Below are 21,054 nucleotides of genomic sequence, written 5' to 3' on the forward strand. Positions count from 1 at the left end.
ACGGACTCTTCGACGGCTGGATGATGTCGTCGCGTAGCATTTCGTCGACTTGTTGCCTTATGGCCTCGCGTTCGCGCGCCGAAACTCGGTACGGGCTCTGACGGAGTGGCCGGACATCTTCGTCGGTTATGATGCGGTGCTTGGCGACAGGGGTTTGTCGAACTTTTGACGACGACGAGAAGCAGTCCTCGTATTGCAGGAGCAGAGCCTTTAGTTGTTCTTTCTTGTGCCTGGGAAGGTTCTGATTGACGTCGAAAGTTGGTTCAGGTACTATAGTCGTCGTTGCAGGTGCACTGGAATCCGTGAAGGCGAACGCACTGCTGGCTTGTACTATTTCGTCGATGTAGGCGACCGTGGTGCCTTTGTTAATGTGCTTGTATTCGGGGCTGAAGTTCGTGAGCATCACCCTTGCTTTCCCTGCACGTAGCTCAGCTATGCCTCTAGCGACGCAAATTTCACGGTCGAGCAGTAAGTGATGATCGCCCTCGATGACGCCCTCCATGTCTACAGGCACTACGGTACCGACGGAAATCATTACGCTGGAGCGAGGCGGAACGGTGACTTGTTCTTCAAGCACATTCAAGGCATGGTAACTTATGCTTGTATCCGGTGGTATCGCGTTGTGCGTTGAAAGCGTTATCGACTTGGACCTTAAGTCGATGACTGCACCGTGTTGATTTAGAAAGTCCATGCCTAGGATGACATCCCTGGAGCAGTGCTGCAGGATTACGAAGCTCGCCGGGTAAGTGCGGTTGTTTACCGTGACTCGCGCTGTGCAGATTCCAGTCGGCGTTATTAGGTGGCCTCCCGCTGTCCGGATATCGGGTCTTTGCCAGGCTGTTTTCACCTTCTTCAACTTGGCGGCGAACGGGCCACTGAAGACGGAATAGTCGGCTCCAGTGTCGACGAGAGCGGTGACGTTATGGCCATCGATGAGCACGTCTAGATCGGTAGACCGGCGTCTGGCGTTGCGGTTAATTCGTGGCGTCGGATCACGGCTGCGTCGGCTTGCTCTGCTGCTGCTACGTCGCGTCGGAAGGTCTTCTTTCGGCGGCGAAGTGTTGTCAAGGCTGTTGCTAGGCGGCGTGCTGATATCTCGTCGTGATGAATCGCGAATCGTCGTCGTCGGCGGCATCGGAGGATCTTCGGCATTGCGTCGTACAGCAACCGCACCTCCATCGGTTGCTGCCTTTAGTTTCCCGGGTAAGGGCTGGGAGATCGGCCCCGGGTGGGACCGTTGTACTGACGGCGATGCGGCGAGATGTAGCGGCCTGGTGACGGCGAGCGTGAGGATCGTCGTGGTTGCCACTGGGCTCCGGCGAGGTAGTCGGCGATGTCGCGCGGTCGTTCACCTCGATCGGGACGCGGCGCGTTGACGGGGAACCCTCGTAGGCCCATTTCGCGGTATGGGCATCGGCGGTAGACATGGCCGGCTTCCCCGCAGTGATAGCAGAGCGGGCGGTGGTCGGGAGCGCGCCAAATGTCCGTCTTCCTCTGGTAGCTGCGCTGGGCGACGGGCGGGCGTGCTGGCGGCGGCGGCGGTGGACGACGGAACTGCGGCGTTACGGGGCCCTGGCGCGAGCGCGGAGGGGGGCCTTGACGACGGGCGACGGCGGCGTAGGTCAGCGCTTCCGGCTGGGGTTGCGGCGATTGTGGCTGCACATCGGGAACTCCAAGTGAGCGCTGAAGTTCGTCTTTGACGACGTCGGCGATAGATGCCACGTGAGGCTGCGACCGGGGAAAGAGCTTATGCAGCTCCTCGCGAACGACCGCTCTGATGGTCTCGCGCAGGTCGTCGGCGCCTAGCGCTTGAGCTTCGGCGTAGTTGGTCAGGGCACGGCGGTTGTATTGCCTGACGCGCATTTCAAGCGTCTTCTCGATCGTTGTAGCCTCGGAAAGAAATTCGGCGACAGTCTTGGGCGGGTTGCGCATCAATCCGGCGAATAGTTGGTCTTTGACGCCCCGCATCAAGAACCGAACTTTCTTTTCTTCAGACATGTCGGGGTCGGCGTGGCGGAAGAGGCGAGTCATCTCCTCCGTGAAGATCGCGATGTTCTCGTTCGGCAATTGCACTCTGGTTTCTAGGAGAACCTCTGCCCTCTCCTTTCGTACGACACTCGTGAAGGTCCTCACGAAGTTTTCACGAAAGAGGTCCCACGTAGCCAGGGTGGTCTCTCTGTTCTCAAACCAGGTCCGAGCAGCGTCATCCAACGAAAAATAGACATGGCGTAGCTTGTCGTCGTCGCTCCATTTGTTGAAAGTCGCGGTCCGCTCGTATGTCTCCAGCCAGGTTTCAGGGTCTTCAGCCGATGATCCACGGAAGGTCGGGGGCTCCCGAGGTTGTTGCAGCAGGATGGGGGACGCAGGGGCTGCCATTGAGGTCGTTGACTTGGCCTTGATCGCTGTGGTCTTCTCGGGAAGAAGTCCGTACTCCGGCAGAAGTCCTTGCTGCCTACGGCTAGCTCGCTGGTCCTTGGTGACGTTGGCGTTGTCCTTCGGTTTCGGGCTTGGATCGCGGCTTTGCGGGGGCGTTCGCTGCATGAACGCACTAGCACCTCCACCAGATGTCACGTAGTAGTGACGCTGAAGAAAACAGTCGTAAAACTGTGTACGACGAAACTGGTTGTTTATTGGGCGACCCTGTGCCCACAAAATCAAGGTACACTCAAAGCACAACGATAGCGGCGAACACAGTCGGCGATCGTCGAAAATCTGATCAGCGGCGAAACGCGTCGGCTTTTATACCTGAGTCATCGAAGGTTCCAGATTAATCCCTGATGCCCGCGTGTCTTCCAGAAAGTTCTAGACAATTCGCGTCGCTCATACAATCAGATTACATGGGCGTCGGTGACCACAGACGACGGATAGAAGCATTGATAACGTCCGAGAAGCTTCCAATGCAGGCGCGTCCTGCGCCGAGCGATAACGTTTAACATTTGTCAGCCAATGTTGAAAGCGGCTACCGGTGAAACATAAACATGTATACGTGTCAATATTAAATCCTCATTTCCTGTGTCGCCATCCGTCTTCCTTCTCCATCTCTTACAACACAGGCACGCCCCCGAGATCGGTGACAAAACACATCACAATTGTGCAACACAATTTTTGTTGCTAAAAAATCGTATGTGTGATTTCTACTTGGTATAGGGGCATTATGCCATTTACATGTTAGTTTTCTACTTTGGACACAGAGAAAGTGGGCGTGCATTTGATTGGGGGACTCGGTCAAATACTGCCATTTCAATCAGCAGTGTGCTTTGTTTTTTCTGCGTCTTGTTCTATTTGACTTGCCAGATAATTCGATCGATTTCGCCAGTCCCATCAGGGTCAAATTAACGAAAGTCGACTGTAATAAGATCCATGTGAAGTTGCTGGTGCTCCCTTCACACTATCTACCATTCAACAGCCGAAACAGAAATTAGAAAAACAAGAGACATAGTGAGAGAAATCACGAAAAAGAATGAAGAGAGCAGCAAGCATGAGAAAATAACTACACTCACCGTCATATCACCAGTCTCCAAAAGCTTCTTTGTCTTGCTGACCTTGAGCAACCTTTCTGGTGAAAGCCCCCTGCCGCTTGCCTTGGTGTCTGTACACCAAAAAGAAAAAAATAATAATTGAACATTTAGTAAAATAAAATGAAAAGTAATGTATAGCTTAAGCCGTACAGCTTTGCTTACACAACACTTAAAGTACACTAATGCAAAGAAAGGACCCACTCGTGATGCAAAATATTCTCAGGCTTTGGTGTACTTTTGCAGCTTTTTTTTCTCCTCACCTATTAAGCCTCCACACACGTTTTAAATATGTCCCATTTCCTGACTGCAACACTTGTACAATAATACTTTAAAAAAGCTGCTGCGCCACAGACAGACAAAGATGAGACGGTACCGACACAACCACGAACAAGACAAATCTTTGGCGTAGTATCTTTTATGTATTATGAACCAACTTGCTCAACAAGTTCCACTGAGCTTGTACTGTACTTGCATGAGTATAAGACCACGAACATAACATAAGAAGGGACTTCATACATGGAAAATAAGACAGAATTATTATCACAACTATGACGCCACAAGCTAATGATGCATAATGCTGTGGGCTACGACAACAACATTTAGCACAGCTGCATCAAGTGGTCAGATGTATCCAACTCAACCGTCTCGGCCACTTCCTTCATGCGTTGTGGCACGCGGTTCAACACCTGGTTCTTCGCAAGGTCGCGCTTCTGCCATTGGGCAAGTCGGCTCCAATCACAGGACGAACCGACCGGAAGCGTCATCCCATTAGGCCGATTAGCCGGGCACTACCCAAGTGCTACAGAAGTTGCACTTGCACATGTGTAACGAATGTAATAAATTTTTCCACTGGATCTAAGATCCCTAAATAAGTTTTCTTGCAGCAGCTGGGCCTCTATTCGCTTTTCACATGCAGAGTAGCCCCTTCACGGTTTGCAGACTTATGCCTCCCTATTATTGAGGCTGGCTTTCCTGCAATACTCAATTGCTTAGTGGATGAGCTCACTACATTTCGCAATGGGTGAGAGGGGTGCAGGAGAAAAATCTTGAGGTGCACTATCACGCTAAAAATCTTAAAGTCGCAGTTACGTCTGAAAGGCGAAGCATCGATTGCAGCAGCAAGTTAGAAGACAGCTATACGAAGTAAGGATAGCAGTTTTATCGGCCGTAGTAAACATTCGCTTACTAAGTTAAGAAGCATGGTGTTACGCTCGCTCAAGCAAACATGAACACATCTAACTGGATGACTGTGCACACTCACAGTCAAAACGCTGGAATGATAATGCGCGGCAGCAGCAGCAAGCGAATATTGACCTTCGTGCTGCCTCTCGCTTCAACGCGAACTAAGCGGCGAGAACACAGCACACGCTAATCTATCAGCACTCGGCGCACTCTGTCCCCATCGCAGATCGCTTTCAAGATAGGGCCTGTGTGGACGCGCCATATGCAGCCGCCCCCGGAGTAGAACCGCCCCCCCTCCCCTTGGTGCCTTGCACGAGAAGGAAGAGCTTCCTCACTGCTTCCCTCCCTTGAGCGCGCAAGATTGAGCCAGCATTGTCGACTCACCCTCACACACTTTCACTGGCAATATAGAGCATATGGAGCGTGGAGACGATGTTATCGCCCTTGGACTTTATACGGAACATCACGGCGATGACGACGGCAGAAATGCGCCTGGAGTGTCCATATAATTGTTATTGCAATAAAAAGAGCCTTGTATTTGTACCAGTATGGTACCTCATGGCAGCTACTGTCAGTAACACATTGTGACGTCACAGGCTACTTCCTAAACAGTGCATGCTCAGAGGCAATGAATGAAATGATTTGTCTTTGCAGTTTAGCTTAGATAGTGAAAGACAACAGATATGACAATATTTGTAAAATACACAACACTGAGGTGCAAATCCAAACCACCAATGTTCTGATAAAACTACGAAACATTACATACCACACCATGTGCAAGCTTTTAGTGAACTAGCTGTACAAAAGCCTCTGGTAGTTTAGCATCATTTTGGCTTTCAGGGTATGTTTTCACAAAATGAAAACGTTTTCAATCATCTGTAAGTTTATGTACCGTACTTACCCAATTCTAATGCACCACCGAATCTAACGCACAATCAATTTTCACGGGCTTAAAGTACGAAAATAAAAGCACACCTGACCGTAATACCGGCTTCACAAGGCCACTTTCGAACGCGATCAAGCGCGATTCGGATAGAAATTCTCGACAGCGGTTGTCTCCCTCACATAGCTGGAGCAAAGGAGCCAATTGCGACAAAAAAATTCAATCCTGATCAGGCCCGATTCCAATTGAAAGTGCACCGCGTGAAACCTGTATAACATGCCGCCAACCCATGAAAGAAAAATATAGCATGGCCCCCACATTTGCAATCACAAAAAACAAGACATGCAGAATTTACCTTCACAGATGGGATTCTTTTTTTTAATGAGCTTTCATAATGAAAGTGGCACATCGTCGTTGCCATTTGCAAGTCATTGGCCACAGATATCAAACACACAGGGGCAGTATTCCTCAAAAAAGTCTGAATGATCAGCCAGTCCAGAAAAACAAGTTTCAATGGGAAAAATCGATTTCACTGTCTTTTACAACACAGTGGAGACTTCATTTACAGAATTTTGCTCTCGGTTCTGCTTCATTATGTCTACTTGGAATTTCGTGCTTCATTATGTCTACTTTAGATACTGCAACAATATCAGTTTCGCGAGACACTATACCGGACTTGTTGAAGTATGCGACAGACAGCATTCCTGACACTGTGTGCAGATGGCGAGCTTGGCACAGCGTCAGAAATGCTGGTGGCCGACTACAACACATTCAGTGCTGAGTCGAGAAAAATGCCACAAAAGTGATAGTATCTCCGACAGTTATTGCTAACAATACTGCTCTAGATAGTAGTTGAGCACGAAAGGTTTGCTCGATTCACCTGCACCACGTACTCTGAACCAGTGCACAGTAGTGCATGAAAAGTTTGGAAATTGTGCAGCTTGATTTCTGTGCTGCAGATAGAACGCGACACTCGAAACGAATGCTGAGGTGTACACACAGTGCAGGCGTTATGTTTTGGCCGACTAATGTGCATCGAGTGCATAAGTTTGACAGCCTCAAACTGCAGGTATGATCGGCTTCCGAGGCGTAAATACACCTCACTCTTGTGTAGACGCATCAGGGGCACGTAAGCATGGTTTCAAAGGCACTTGCATCTCGTGTGCAGCGTCTTCCGCTGCGCAGCTGCTTTGCACCTGTACACATGCACCAAGTCGGCACCGACAGTACAGAGAGGTGCAGCAATATGGTGAAGAAGCCCTGCATTGTTCCTGCACCTTTTGAAGCAAACGACATGGTTCAGCAGGTGCCACTGCTGTACTAATGCTACCAACTGCAGTACAATACATTGCTACCAACATATGGTAGGTTGCAGCACCTTGTGAACTGGTTCACGTGGTGCAGGTGAATCGAACAGACCTAAAATGAACAAACAGCAACCTTAGCAAAAATGTGCTCTGTCGCCATTTTGTGATAGTGATGATGCTGCGTCTGACAGCTGGCTCTGGTGGTAGGCTGTTGCCAATGCCGTGAATGCGATTTTGGTTTCATATCAGATTGTAATGCGTAGGCAATTGGCAGACCTATTTTCCCTCGAAAAAAACTGCATGTTAGGTTCGAGTAAATGCAGTAAACCTCTTGCAAATCTCTTCAACAGTTTGCAAATTCCAGTAAAGTGTACCATGGTGCAGCAGTGTCCGCTCACCTGCAGTCAGTCAAGTTCTCACTGGGGGGCATTCGGGCTTCTGCACCGGGTGTAGCGGGTGATGCAACCAAAGCTTTAGAACCACGGTGCGACCGGGGACTTGAGTCTAGCTTTGGCTCGGTGGGCGTCAAATTCCCAGACTTCATGGACAGAACACCTGCAGTATCATGGAAAGCAGGGATGCAGTTTGAGACAGCTGCACAGAAGCTGCGTTACAGAAAGACATCAGAATGTATGCTATGCATATGTAGAACAGAGTGATTTAGGTCAGAGTCATGCAAGACAACTCTTCTGTCTTGGGCTGCATTAAAAAAAAAAAAATACTGTTCGCTGAATTCGAATGAGCATGCTACTTTTTTAACAATTAGAACAGGAACCAGTATTTGGGCCCAACTGATTTTTTTTTCCTTTATTTCTTTTTTTTTTACAAAAGAATAAAAATTGGTTACAGAGCACTGTCGCTGAAAAGGACAGTGTAATATAAATGCATTTTACCAGTGTTAACATATGGGGCGGGGAAGCTTGGAGGTTGGCAGAGAAGCTTGAGAAAAGTTAAGGACCCTGCTAAGAGCGATGGAATCAAAAATGTTAGGCGTAACCTTAAGAAACAGAAAGAGAGTGGTGTGGATCAGAGAGAAAATGGGGATAGCCGATATTCTAGTTGACATTATGAGAAAGAAATGTAGATGGGCAGTCCATGTAATGCATAGAGGAGATGACCGGTGGACCATTAGAGTTAAAGAATGGGTACCAAAGGAAGGGAAGTGCAGTTGAGGACGACAGAAAATTAGTTAGGGTGATAAATGAGGAAATTCGCAGGTGCAAGTTGGAATCAGCTAGAGCAATACAGGGGTAATTAAAGGTCGCTGGGAGAGGCCTTCACCCAGCAGTGGACATAAAAATAGGCTGATGATGATTTTTTGATGATCTTTAAAATTATACTTAGTTGCATACATTACATTACAGTCAACCTTCATTGGCAGCTTGTGCATTTCAATTTTTCTGAAACGAGCCACCTAATCTAAAATGTGTACTACCAACCTCTAACTTAATAACCACAGGGTAGACTGCTTATAACTTAGGCCACTCAAGCTGTTAACATTCACGCTATATGATAGAAAACTAGTACAAGGCAACCGTGCATATCAAATCATTAAAACATGCAAATTGGAAGTTTTTAAACTTTTCAATTTGTCAATGTTATAGTGACCTTAGCTATAGTCTGCTATAGTCTAGCTATAGAGCTGGGGTCACCTATAGTGACCCCAGCTCTGACAATGAGCACTTCCACCAAACCGAAATCTGCAAATGCAACGGTGGCGCAGTCACAAACTGATTTTCTGGATGCCCGACATCTCTGACCTACTTGATTATTAAGACTTCCTAATGGCATGAATGCCTTCAATGGCACAACCCCTTTGTGGCAGTGTGTGTCTCGGCGAAGCTTAGGGAACAGCGAATGTGTGAAACACACAAAAAATCTCCCGTCGAAAGTGACTATTTTTGGCCTGCCCTAGGAAGATTTTCAAGCAATAACCATAGCTCATAATGTCTGCTTAATGTATTTACTTGATTTTAACGTGAATTTGTCTTTTTCCCAAGAAAAATTGTACCAAGAACTGCCTGTGTGGTGCAATTGGATACAAAACCCAAACCGTTTTCGCAGCCTTTGTATGCTTCAACTTGAATGCTTTAGGGGCAAAGCTGGCTTTAAAAAATCACACCGTGATGCTGACTTTAGAAAACCAGCCACCCTTGTGCAACACATGTATTTCTTGCTAAAAATATGGTGCGCGTTGGATTTGAAGTTTGTTTAGGAGTTTTATTTTCATTTCTATGTTAGTTCTCTGCTTTGGACAGATAGAAAGAGGGCAACCGATTGATTCAGGGGCACTTTAGAATCCGGCAAATACTTGCAAATAAATCAGTGGTATGTTGTGGCGTTTTTTCTGCATCTTGTATAATTCGAGCTGCCGGATACAGTCAAACCTCGATATAACGAACCTCGATTTAATGAAATTTGCGATTTGTAACGAACTATTTTTATTTCTCCATCTTAGTTTTAATGAATTAACGAGACCTCGATATAACAAAATTCTCTATATAACGAAGTTTTTCGATGCAAGTACAACTTCGTTATATCAAAATTTGACTGATTTTCAATCAATTTTGTCGGACCGGTCCTGTCAGGGTCGAATTAATGGAAGTTGACTGTAACTGCTGGCTGACAACTACTGACGAAACAATGTTGCTTAGGTCTAGCAAGCTCCGAAGTGTTGCCGTGATGAAAATTCACTGATGGCCAGCATGGTGGCAGGTAGCAAGTTTTTGTGTCAAACTGCAGCTAATGTGTTCAAAGTGCTTCTCATGTGTGTATAAAGAAGTTAATTTGTATCTGCACATTTATTTTGCCTTATTTAGGGGCTATAAAGGATGTGACCTTTATAATCAAGAATATTCTAGCTTCAACTCACTTTAATATAAAGTCATTTTAACTGTACATTGAATTCTATGGGTTGATAAAGGGGTATTCACAAGGTGGATAACTCTGACGGTCACGTGACGCACATGACACACCATTTTGAGGTACCTGTGCTGATGAGCTACATCAATACGGAGTTTGGATGTTTTGCTTAGCTGCCACAAACCATTTGGCAACTTTAGCTGCATTGTTTTCATTCATCACCACTGTAGACCATGCCGTTGTGGCAGGCCGGCAATCATGGCATGCCTGGCTCAAAAGTAATAAAACCTGGAAATCAATGCGCTGCATGCATCGGCTGACCGCAGCTAGCTAATCAGCCACTGATCAGACACTGTCAGAACTGCATGCTGATAGAGGAAATATTTGCTTTTGTATTTTGTTCTCTTGAATTGTGGGCTTGGTGGCGTCGTCCATGTGGCAGCGCTTGAACTCTCGTGCTCTCACACACCCACCAGCTGAATTTGTCTGGTAACACTGACATTCCTGTGACATATGCACCGCCTGGGTGAATGAACAAGGAGGAAGGATCACGTAGATCTCTGTCTGCATTTATTTTCCGCCGTGTAAATGCCCCTTACCAGGAGTTAGAAAGGCCACATTACATCCAGCCCTGCTCCATAAGTGATTATGTTATAAGTGGTCTAGACTGCATTTTTTCGTAGCATCTTCTAAAAAACAAACGTGAGGGGCCTGGAAAGTTAATTTTCGATTATGTGAAGTTAAGTTTGACAAAAGTGCGCTGAATCACAGCAAGCTCAGCAAATGTCCCAAAATCTGGGGTGTTATCCTGGACTTGTACAAATTGGACATTTCGTCAGCTCTGATTGGCTGAGTGGGCAACTAGGTCCTTTCTAACCGGTTTAAAGGAGTGCTGACATGACTGCTTTCGACTGCTCATTTTTAGCATTAAATGAAGGTCCGCGACCTCTCAATGCTAGAAAATATACTGGCAAGCCTCAGCACGCCATAAATAATTATAATAAAAGCTTTTCTACAGCCACTTTCAGCTTAATTTCAACTGTGTCGTGACATCCTAATGCAGAAAGTGGTCATGTGACAGCAGGACATTGCAGGACATTTTGGCAATCATTCCAGCTCGCTTTGTCTGCTCCTATGCTGCTGCTCGTTGCGAGACCCCATGTAGCAGCATAGAAGACGACCGAATGAGCTGAAGCGAGTGTCAAAACGTCACACTGTCCTGCTCCCCCGTGACCACATTCTGCATTATATCGTCACACAGTCCCCTCCTGGGAAACGAAACCAATACTCGCTGTAGATAAGCTATTATACTAAATTATTTGGATTGCTGCTCTGAGGCTTTGTGAGTATCTTTAATGCAATTAGCATTCACTGCCTACCTCAGGCGTTTTGAGCCTGCCCGCTCGCTACCCCACCTGCCATTGTCATTGCCTCATCATCATAGAATCATGCATTCGTTGCCATACTGTCATCGTGATGCCGTTGTGGTCGTTTTGTCGTCGTCATTCGATCTTCATTTTCCAACACTCATCATGCCATTATTGTCACGACTTCTATGCCGGCCCAGTGGCCCAAATTGCCCAATAGCTTGGGGCACTAGGTACAGTGAAACCCCAATTATACGATTTTCAGGGGACCACGCAAAACCGTCGTATAATCGAAAAAAGTTGTCGCAGTTTCACCTGAAAGGCGAAGCATCAATTGCGATAGCAAATTTGTAGAGAGCTATACGGAGTAATGATAGTAGCTTTATCAGCTGTATAAACTTGGACGTGCAGCAGCACCGGCAACACGCTGAACTGTTGTCGACGCCGTCAGCGTTTTGCTCGCGTTCGCACAAAATGTGTGCGGCGTTGGTGACTGTTGCCGGAGCCTCTGATATAAATAGGCACTTGGTGCCGCAGCTAAACGTCCCCTCCCTTCCCTCCCCCCCCCACGGCCTTTCGTGCGTCAGAAGAAGGCGCGTTTGCTCTACATATATGGTGATTGTAAAGGAGGAAAGAGACGCCTACTTCTGCAGCCCTTGAGGGAGCACGGCACAGAACGCGCGTTTATTCTCCGTCGTGCGTTCACTCCCCGTGAAAGCGCGCGTCCCTCGCCCCCTTTCACTCGCACATACAGCGTTTGGCGCGCGGCGACGATTTCATCTCCATTGACGTCATACGGAACCTCACGGCGACGGCGACGGCAGAAATCTGCTTTGGAGTGTCCATATAATTGCTATCGCAATAAAATTAAGAATATAGGCAGTGACGCTCAGTCTTGCCCAAAAAATGGGTACAGACCGCCTGAATAAGCCTGCGGCACGAACCTGCACTGCTCCAAGGAAGGTAAATTAAATTATAAAGAAATTACCATATTTATTTTTCATGATTTTCGTTGCTTGAACTCAACCCTCGTGTTACGGTCGAATAACAGCAAAATTGGCCATCTTAAAACAAATGCTCTAAATTCCGCGATTTCTAGCGCTACGTTGGCAACCTATAACTTTACGTCTCGATCCAATCCATATACAAGTCGACTGAAGTCGGCCTTCTTTTTGATCAATGCCTCCTTTACTAAGATGCCTGCCGCATGGTCCGATAAACCCAGTTCCGTGCCCTCTCCCTTTTCTCGTCTCCACGAAAAGGCAACGAGTGCCGCTTGTGGCGCACGCCTGCAACCTAGATCACGTGCTGCGGCCTCTGAGATTACCATGGCATCTGTTACCGTCTTGGAGGTTGCAGGCACTATCGTCGCGCCAGCTGAAGCATCCGGCCGCCGCTGCCGCCCCCGCCAAAAGTTTAAAAGGCAATGAGCGCTGCCTCACGGAATTTATGCAGAACTAAGGGAACCGCCGCACCAATGGCAAAGTGAGCGACGCGGCGGGAATCTAGTAAAGGAGGCATTGTTTTGATACGAGCGTTTTTGATTGGAATCGACGCTGTTTTTGCTATTCTTGTGCCTTGTTACGCCGCCGCAATACCCTACAGCCTTTTGTGGTTCGACTCCGTTCATTCGCAACGTTATGGCGACACAGAGCATTCGATATGACGGCCGCTTCAGAGACGAGCAATTATATGTCTGCCACGGCTCGGTGTCTCGACGCCGATGAATTGCGGATAGCGGGACTAGCGGCAGGCCCTCTTTAAGTGCGAGGCCAGTCGGAAAGGCTCTGTGGAACCTGAAGTGGCCTGGTACTGACCCCGAATGAAATGTTTGTGCGGTCTTTGAAGAAGTACTTAAATCTCAAACAAGCTTGACGGCACGAAAGATGAGTTGATTCTTGGGCGATCACTTCTGGAGATAGTTTCGGTTTCGCGAGACTCTGCTTGTCCCAGCACCGAACCCCTCGAAGTATACGGGCGGCAGCACTCTTGGCGCTGATAGCGTGCTTAGGACAGCGCCAGAAACACTTGGTGGGGACGTTTTCAGTGCCCAGTCACGCGAAATTTCGCGAAAGTGAAACTATCCACGAAAGTGATCGCCCAAGAATACCGTTCAAAGAAAGCTCCATCTCCTCTTCAGACGACGATGATGAGTGAAGAGAACAAGTTTCCGAATTGCGATTCCTTGAATAAAGGTACCATTTTTTTTCCCCCGTTCATCTCGCGTTACATTCCCGGTTTTATCTGTATTATTTCGCGTGACTGGAAAGTCACCCCTCGTGTTAAAATCGTGGTCATGTTACGTTCGAGTGAATACGGTACTGCGCACCCGTTATCAGCCGGCTGCAGCGTGCGCACGCGCCAGCCTGTGTCTGCTTAGGGCTTTTTTTTTTTTTTTTTCTCAGACGGTACCAACAGAAGTGTCGTATGAGGCGGGGTCGGCATAAAATTGCGTCGTATAATGGAAGTTATTAATACACTATTTCTATGGGGGTCTTGCCGGAACCAAACCAATTTGTCGTAAAACGCGGGTCGTCGCATAACCGGGGGACGTATAATCGAGGTTCCGCTGTATGTGCGCGTGCTTGTGATGCTGTCGTGGTCATTGCATCGTCGTCATTCCAGCTATGTTATATGACTCTCGTCATACTGTCATCGTCACGCCACCTTCATTGTGCATTCGTTGTCATACCGTCGTCGTGAAGCCATAGTGATCATTCCATCATTATCACTTAAGCTTCGTCATTCTAACTTCCTCGTCCGACTATCATCATGCAGTCATAGACACGCCATTGTCGCCACACAGTCATCGTCACACCATCTTCGTCATGCCGTTGTCGTCATACCACCTTTGTCAGTCCATTGATGTCGATCAATAGTGATCATGCGGCCGTTGTCAGGCCATCATCGTCACTGTGTTGTCTTCAGATAGTGGCTGCCATGCATTTGTTGTCATACTGTCGTCGTCATGCCTTCGTGGTCTTGACATTGTCGTCATTCCAGCTTTGACACCCCTTTGTCATCATAACATCACAATAGACTCCTTGTCATATCATTGTCCTCATGCCGTTGTCATCACTCTATTGTACCATCACTATTTCAGAATCATCATTTCATTGTCACGTTGCCCATCGATGTCATTCTGTCTTTGTTATTCAATCATCGTCACTGCGTCATCATCATACAGTCTTCCTCATGCTCATGGGCGACCTTGACAAACGAGTGTCATAGCAAAGATCGCTGATACTGGAGACAGTGTATGTCGCATGCAGCAGAAGCAACAGAAGTCTCATAATGAGCACTACTGATTTTAAATAAACGTGAATTCAGCAATACAGTGTCGCTATATTGCTTGAATTCTAAATGTGTTATCGTTGACAGTCATTGGGAGATGTGTTCTGCTGTAACTTTGTTTTGCAATGTCAACGGCATGGTCGTTGGCCATGTCACCGGTGCTCCACTAAACTGAAACCAGCGAAGCCTAGTCGATCTAGTAGTCATCGATGAGAATTCAGAAGATGCATTGACTGCACTTTTTTCTATCTGTAGCGACAGCATAACAACAGTCGAGATAAGGGCCACGATTTTGTAGCGATGCGTTGCGCTTGATTCTATTTCTATAGTTTAGAGGTATATAGCATTAACTTATAGCAAAAAAATGAACAGTCGGAAATATCCTGTCAGCACTCTATTAAAGGGGCCCTGAAACACTTATAACTAATCATAGAATGGCCTGACTATTAAATGAAGCCATCTCACGAATCTCATGCCGCAAAACATTTTCGAATCTTTCAATATTTTAGAGGAGTTATCGCACCTATACGCAGCTTTCGCTCTCTTCCGTTTCCGATAGTAGGCTGGAAGCTGCACGGGGAAAAGCCAAGAGGGTTACCCCTTTCAAAATCCTGCTCCGTGCACGGAGTAAGGATTTGGAGGAGAGCATTTGGGAACCCTATGACAAAATATGGCCAAATATGGTAAAACGGCTCATTGCAGTACTCAGTGGTGGCCGCGATAGACTACGCTGTCTTTGAGACTACACGATAGACTACGTGTCTTTGAGACTGGAGACATAGATATGTTTAATTTATTTAACTCAAAATTAGTAATTATGCATTACTAAGAATGTTCTCACTATCATAAAATCAGCCAATAGCATTGGTGGGTCCAGCTGCTTTCGATGATGCTGCACGACATTGTGGAAGCGAGAGCAAGCTATCACTGTTTTTGACACGAGATTGTAAATTCTCTGCTGCATGCAGTGCAATAATATGTGGCTTGCATGTTCACAGCAGCCTCTGTGACAGATGAGCAACATTTTCTTACTATGTTCAAAAAGCGTTTCAGGGCCCCTTTAACATGCCATCAAAATGGGATTTGACAGCATCTAGAATAGCCCCCTGTTCAGATATTGAGTGACCAGTTTCACCTAGTCTGCCATTGGGCTAGTCGGTACATATTATTAAGAATCTTACTGCATTAGTTTGTGCTGTTTTCATTCAAATACTAGTTTCACAGAGTACACTTCAAAGGGAGTCTGCAGTATCTGAAGATCAGGCTATGCTCTAGAAAAGACAGACTGGAGGGTGTTACTCACCCGTGAAAAATGGTGAGACACGAGATCGCGCTGGCGAAGAAGCAAGAGGTGAGCTGGTGGGGGGAGTGCCTCCAGAGGAAGCCAGTGCTTTGTTGAAGCCGTGCGGCGCGGTTGCAGCAGAGGGAGGGGTTAGCATGGCCAGTGGGGAGCCCCGACCATCTGCAAGCAGAAGCGCAGTGATAAGGCTCAAGGCCGCAGAAGAGTCGCGCAGTGATAAAAAACCACCACAGTGATGTGGCAACTTTTCTGAAGAGTTAGTGACTAACAGTTCTTAACCTTTGAAGTGTTGTGCCCAAGTACACTCGTCCAACCGCCGAAGCACACCCCTGACTGAGCCTGAGATAGTTTTTGAATGTTAAACATCCATAGACTTGTTGCATCATTTACTCAGAAGTTGGTTAAACTCAAAATTTTTATGGTAGCGTTTGTTCTTATATGACAGATGGTGCTACAGAGCTTATTGACAATTGTGCTTGCTCGTGTCTTCATTTTCCGACATGGCAGACCAACACAAAAAGCCTGCACATTCTTGAATATTGCACAAATTCATAAAGTTCTTATGAACTCTGTTTCAGAGGACTTCAATCTTGATTATGAGGTGTCTTCAAAAGACAATGACAGCAGCAAAGAGGCTATGGTGTATAAGGGACACAATTTAACGTAATTAAAATCAGTAATTAGCATGTTAACATATTTTTATTTTTCGATTTAAAAATTTGCTAGATGTTAAGCAACATATCGCCAATAAACATCCCTTGAATATATATAGACAGAAATTTTATATGTTGCCCTTTGGAAGAACACCTGGAACCCAAAGGGTTAAAAGGGCCCGAAACACTTTTCTAGCTAATTATAGAATGGCCTCACTTTTACAGGACGTCGTCTCGTGAATTTCACGCCACAAATATGTTCCGAATCCTTCAGCTATAAGTGGAGTTATCGCGCCAATAGCCCGCTTTCTCTCTCCTTTCGTCTCCACTAGCGCACAGGTACCTACACAGCGGAGAAACAAAGAGAGCAAAGCCTTGGCCAAAAGCGGAGTGTCACGGCAGCGAAAGGGAGGGCTCGTTGCGGCACACCGTGGCCGTCCCAGTAGACTACGCTATGCAGCTTTGCACAGTTCAAAAATGAAATGATTTTTCCGTCTTTATGAGATCGCAGACATATATATTTTTCATTTATTTAACAAAAAATTAGCAATTATGTATTACTGAGAATGCTCTCGCAATCACGAAATCAGCCAATAGTGCTGGTGGGCCAGCTGCTTTCGATGACGCTGCATGAAGACATTGCAGAAGCGAGAGCAAGCGATTTTTCGCTGTGTTTGACAGTAGGCTGTAAATTTCCTGCTGCATGCAGTGAGTGCAGTAATATTTAGCTCACATGTTCACAGCAGCCTCTATGACAAATCGGCAACGTGTCCTTACTATATTCAAAAAGTGTTTCAGGACCACTATAAAGAAGTGTAACTATTAGTAGGAAGAAAGCAATGAAAATGAGTTAAAATTAGTAGGACAGGGCAATTGACCATTTAACCTACAGTTAATTGACGCTTTAATAAAAAACATTTCTTGATCAGGTAGGGTTATGTGAGCAAGATCGGCCAAGCAATGGCAACAATATCCCTGCTTCCATTGTTCAACAGTAAGGTATAGAAGAAAGAAGATGGCACCTATGGGTCTCTTGTAACAAAAGCCATCCAAATGCATGCTGCCCTTCATGCCAATGAAGGGAAAATCCAGTATCTGCAGCAGATGCTGGTGCATGGTCAATGAACAAAGGACCAGTGACATACTAAACAGAGTGGAGCGTCCTGCAATAAGATGTGCAATGCCAATTGGGTTGTCATACCATTCAATCTTAAATGCCACTGATGACGATCTGGATCCTTCTTAGTGGTGACAAGAACAGGACTCTCTTCTACCAAACATAAAAATTATTGTGGAGATGGCGATGTGTGTTCCAGCAACATTAATGCCACATGGGCACCTCTTCACTGCAGCTGGCACGAATGTTAGCAAGTCTGCAAAGAAACTTTCTGCTGTTGGAGAATGTTAACAAGCTTCTTTGCCCGAGTGAGTATGACATACTATTAAACACAACTAACAATTCAAATAGCCGAATTTGTTTTATCTTCAAAGTTTATGTGCATAAACTTTCAGTTAATTTTTTGAGCTCATGAACATCAAATCATTTTTTTTTTCCAAAATACACATTGGAAATGGATGCTAGGGCAAAAAGCTGGTTTAAACAGCTTGACTAGGCCCTAGCAACCGTGATAAGGCAGTAGTTTAAACATATCACATTTCATCGTTAACAGAGTAACATAAAGCATATTATAAAGGATAACAAAAAAGTTTAATATTTTACAAAGTATCTTACATAGATCCACAATTCCAATAAACTACTTAATTTAGTAATCAGCTGGTTCTAGTTCATTGAATTGAAAATTTTAGCTGATGCCAAGCCCTAATTACCATAAAAGGCCCAGCAAGAACAAACGAAAAAGAGACCGCGAAAATATATGCAGGAGTATTCACACGTGTGCACTTTCCCTCTGTAGATATTCCTTCAGTGCCGCGGAATGTTGTCCACGGGTATAGTGACATGCTCGTAAGAGTACACCATCAGAATGCTACAAACAGCACTGGAAGAAAACATCAGTCTTTTGACAGACTTCACACACCACAGAGCGGAAAAGGCCCATACCTTTGGATGGAATGACACAACGGATCTTTGGAGGATTAGGAGAAGCAGATGGTGAATTGTTGCACCTGGTAGAAAAGCAAAAAAGCATCAGTCCTGTGTGAATTTACAGCACAATTGCAGCGATAGCTGTCACACCTCAAGCCATTATATATTTACAACTAAAGTACCACCCCTCCACATTTTAGCCCTCTCTCAAAACACCAGCAGTGAGTATCACCCTCTCGCCCCCTTCATGAGCTCTGCACCCCTGCACCACGCCGACCCTTCTCTCCACTCTGCACTTCTCTGTATTCGACACAGAATAAGCCTAAAAATTAACTAAATCCTGGTGTTTTACCTGGCAGAACCACAATTTTATTATGAAACACGCCATATAGTGGGGGACTGCCGATTAATTTGGCCACTTGGGGTTACCTATACCTAAGTACACGAGCACTTTGCATTTGGCCCCATTGAAATACGGCCGCTGCGGCCGTTATTGAACCCACGAGCTCGAGCTCAGCAGCGCAACGCCATAGCCATTGGGCTACCACGGTGGGTAACAATAAGCCTGGTCTACTCTACTGTTGCTTCTCTCGGAATGCGGAGCACCCTTTTTGGCCCTATTACCCTATCGAATGCTCTGGACTGATTGCTGCATCGGGCTGACCTGCGTGCTCGTCACTGAATACAAAGAATGTGCGGACATTTAACCTTGCAGTTTCTGTCACGTGATTGTAGCTATCAATGAAATGCGCAGGAGAGGAGGTGGTGGTAGTGTTCAACAATATCTAAGAACTTCTTTTGTTGAAAGAGAGAATCGCCAATCACGACCAGGGGTAGAAAGAATGTAAATTTCTCTGCTGCTTTGCATTTTCGCTATTTGCCTCTGTTTGCAGTATAACCCTGCCAAACGTCTCTGGCCTCGACTTGTCGAGTGTATTTCCCAGCTGACAGCAATATTTTTGCTTGTGTCATGTACCGTATTTTTCCACGTATAACTCGCCTCCGCATTTAACCCGCACCCCGAATTACACCACCCCGCGAAAAAAAGCTACACAGATAGCTCGCACAAATAACTGCCTGCAACAACACTCAAATGTTTGTAAGAGCAGTCTCCATCCATGGAGCCATGGCCCATCTCAATCATATCTTTGTCCAGCAGCTCTGCTCCCCACCTCTTGGCAATGTTGATAATCTTCAGCTTCTGCTGTGCTGTAAAGGACTGCTGCTTACACAGCTCATCGTGATCGGAATTCTGGTTTGCTGACCCCGTGTGCACTATTCGGTAACTACTGAGCCGAAACGCAAAATGGCAACTCGAGAAGGTGAATGGCAACGAGGAAAAAGGGAAGAAAGGAGTTTGAACACATGGGGTCTCAAAGGCGACAACGAAAATTTAGATCTTGAAAAACTTTGCCTGGAAAAGTCTGGCTTCATGACAGCATTGCACACACTGCCGTGAAGCCACACCTCAAAGTGAAATTTGCATATAATCCGCACCCCAAGCTTACTGTATTTTATGTTACTATTATTTTGAAAGTTGAAATTTAAAAAATTTTGGATGCAGGTTATATGTGCAAAAATATAGTATGCATCGGTACACAGCCTTAGCACGCAGTGCGTTGCACGCCGACGCTTCCATCAGATTTGTTCTAGGAGTGCTGTGTATCTGCACCGCCAACGTTGTGCAACATGTTTTTAATACTTTTAAATGTATGAGCAGGCTAGAATTGCAAAAAAAATTTAAGATGCCTTTTTTTTTGCTGGCATTTTGTTTGAGATGCCTAAAAAATTATTATTTTAGACATTTTATTTGATAACAAGCAAGTTTCAACTCTAGCTTCCATATGTCAGGAGGTATGAACATTTAAAGTTAGAAAATTCTCCAGTAGGTCAGGTCTAATTGTAATGAAACATTTTATGACTGGAAGATTTTTTAAATTGGAATGCAGGCTGTGGGGATGCGCGACTCTCACGCATCCCCTGACATTGTTTTCCCTGTATGGCTCCTGTCTCCTGTAATCCGGCTTCGCCGCGGGGCTAATACCAGCTGGTATACAACATAACAAGCAAGTTTCAAGACTCTAGCTTCCATATGTCAGGAGGTATGAACATTTAAAGTTAGAAAATTCTCCAGTAGGTCAGGTCTAATTGTAATGAAACATTTTATGACTGGAAGATTTTTTAAATTGGAATGCAGGCTGTGGGGATGCGCGACTCTCACGCATCCCCTGACATTGTTTTCCCTGTATGGCTCCTGTCTCCTGTAATCCGGCTTCGCCGCGGGGCTAATACCAGCTGGTATACAACATAACAAGCAAGTTTCAAGACTCTAGCTTCCATATGTCAGGAGGTATGAACATTTAAAGTTAGAAAATTCTCCAGTAGGTCAGGTCTAATTGTAATGAAACATTTTATGACTGGAAGATTTTTTAAATTGGAATGCAGGCTGTGGGGATGCGCGACTCTCACGCATCCCCTGACATTGTTTTCCCTGTATGGCTCCTGTCTCCTGTAATCCGGCTTCGCCGCGGGGCTAATACCAGCTGGTATACAACATAACAAGCAAGTTTCAAGACTCTAGCTTCCATATGTCAGGAGGTATGAACATTTAAAGTTAGAAAATTCTCCAGTAGGTCAGGTCTAA

The 21,054-nt window shown here is 46.0% G+C and overlaps 1 protein-coding gene across 1 annotated transcript in view; it reads right to left on the minus strand.

Annotated features, from left to right (window-relative positions):
• The window catches only part of LOC119456970 (protein capicua homolog), a 93,335-nt gene that overhangs the window by 31,687 nt on the left and 40,594 nt on the right, over nucleotides 1-21,054 (minus strand). The window contains 5 exon segments of the mRNA XM_049669159.1: nucleotides 3,501-3,675; nucleotides 7,289-7,445; nucleotides 15,717-15,875; nucleotides 15,993-16,052; nucleotides 18,426-18,490. Coding sequence (XP_049525116.1) covers nucleotides 3,501-3,675; nucleotides 7,289-7,445; nucleotides 15,717-15,875; nucleotides 15,993-16,052; nucleotides 18,426-18,490 — 616 coding nt within the window.

Source organism: Dermacentor silvarum, chromosome 6, assembly GCF_013339745.2.
Source record: "Dermacentor silvarum isolate Dsil-2018 chromosome 6, BIME_Dsil_1.4, whole genome shotgun sequence".
NCBI classification, from domain to species: domain Eukaryota; kingdom Metazoa; phylum Arthropoda; class Arachnida; order Ixodida; family Ixodidae; genus Dermacentor; species Dermacentor silvarum.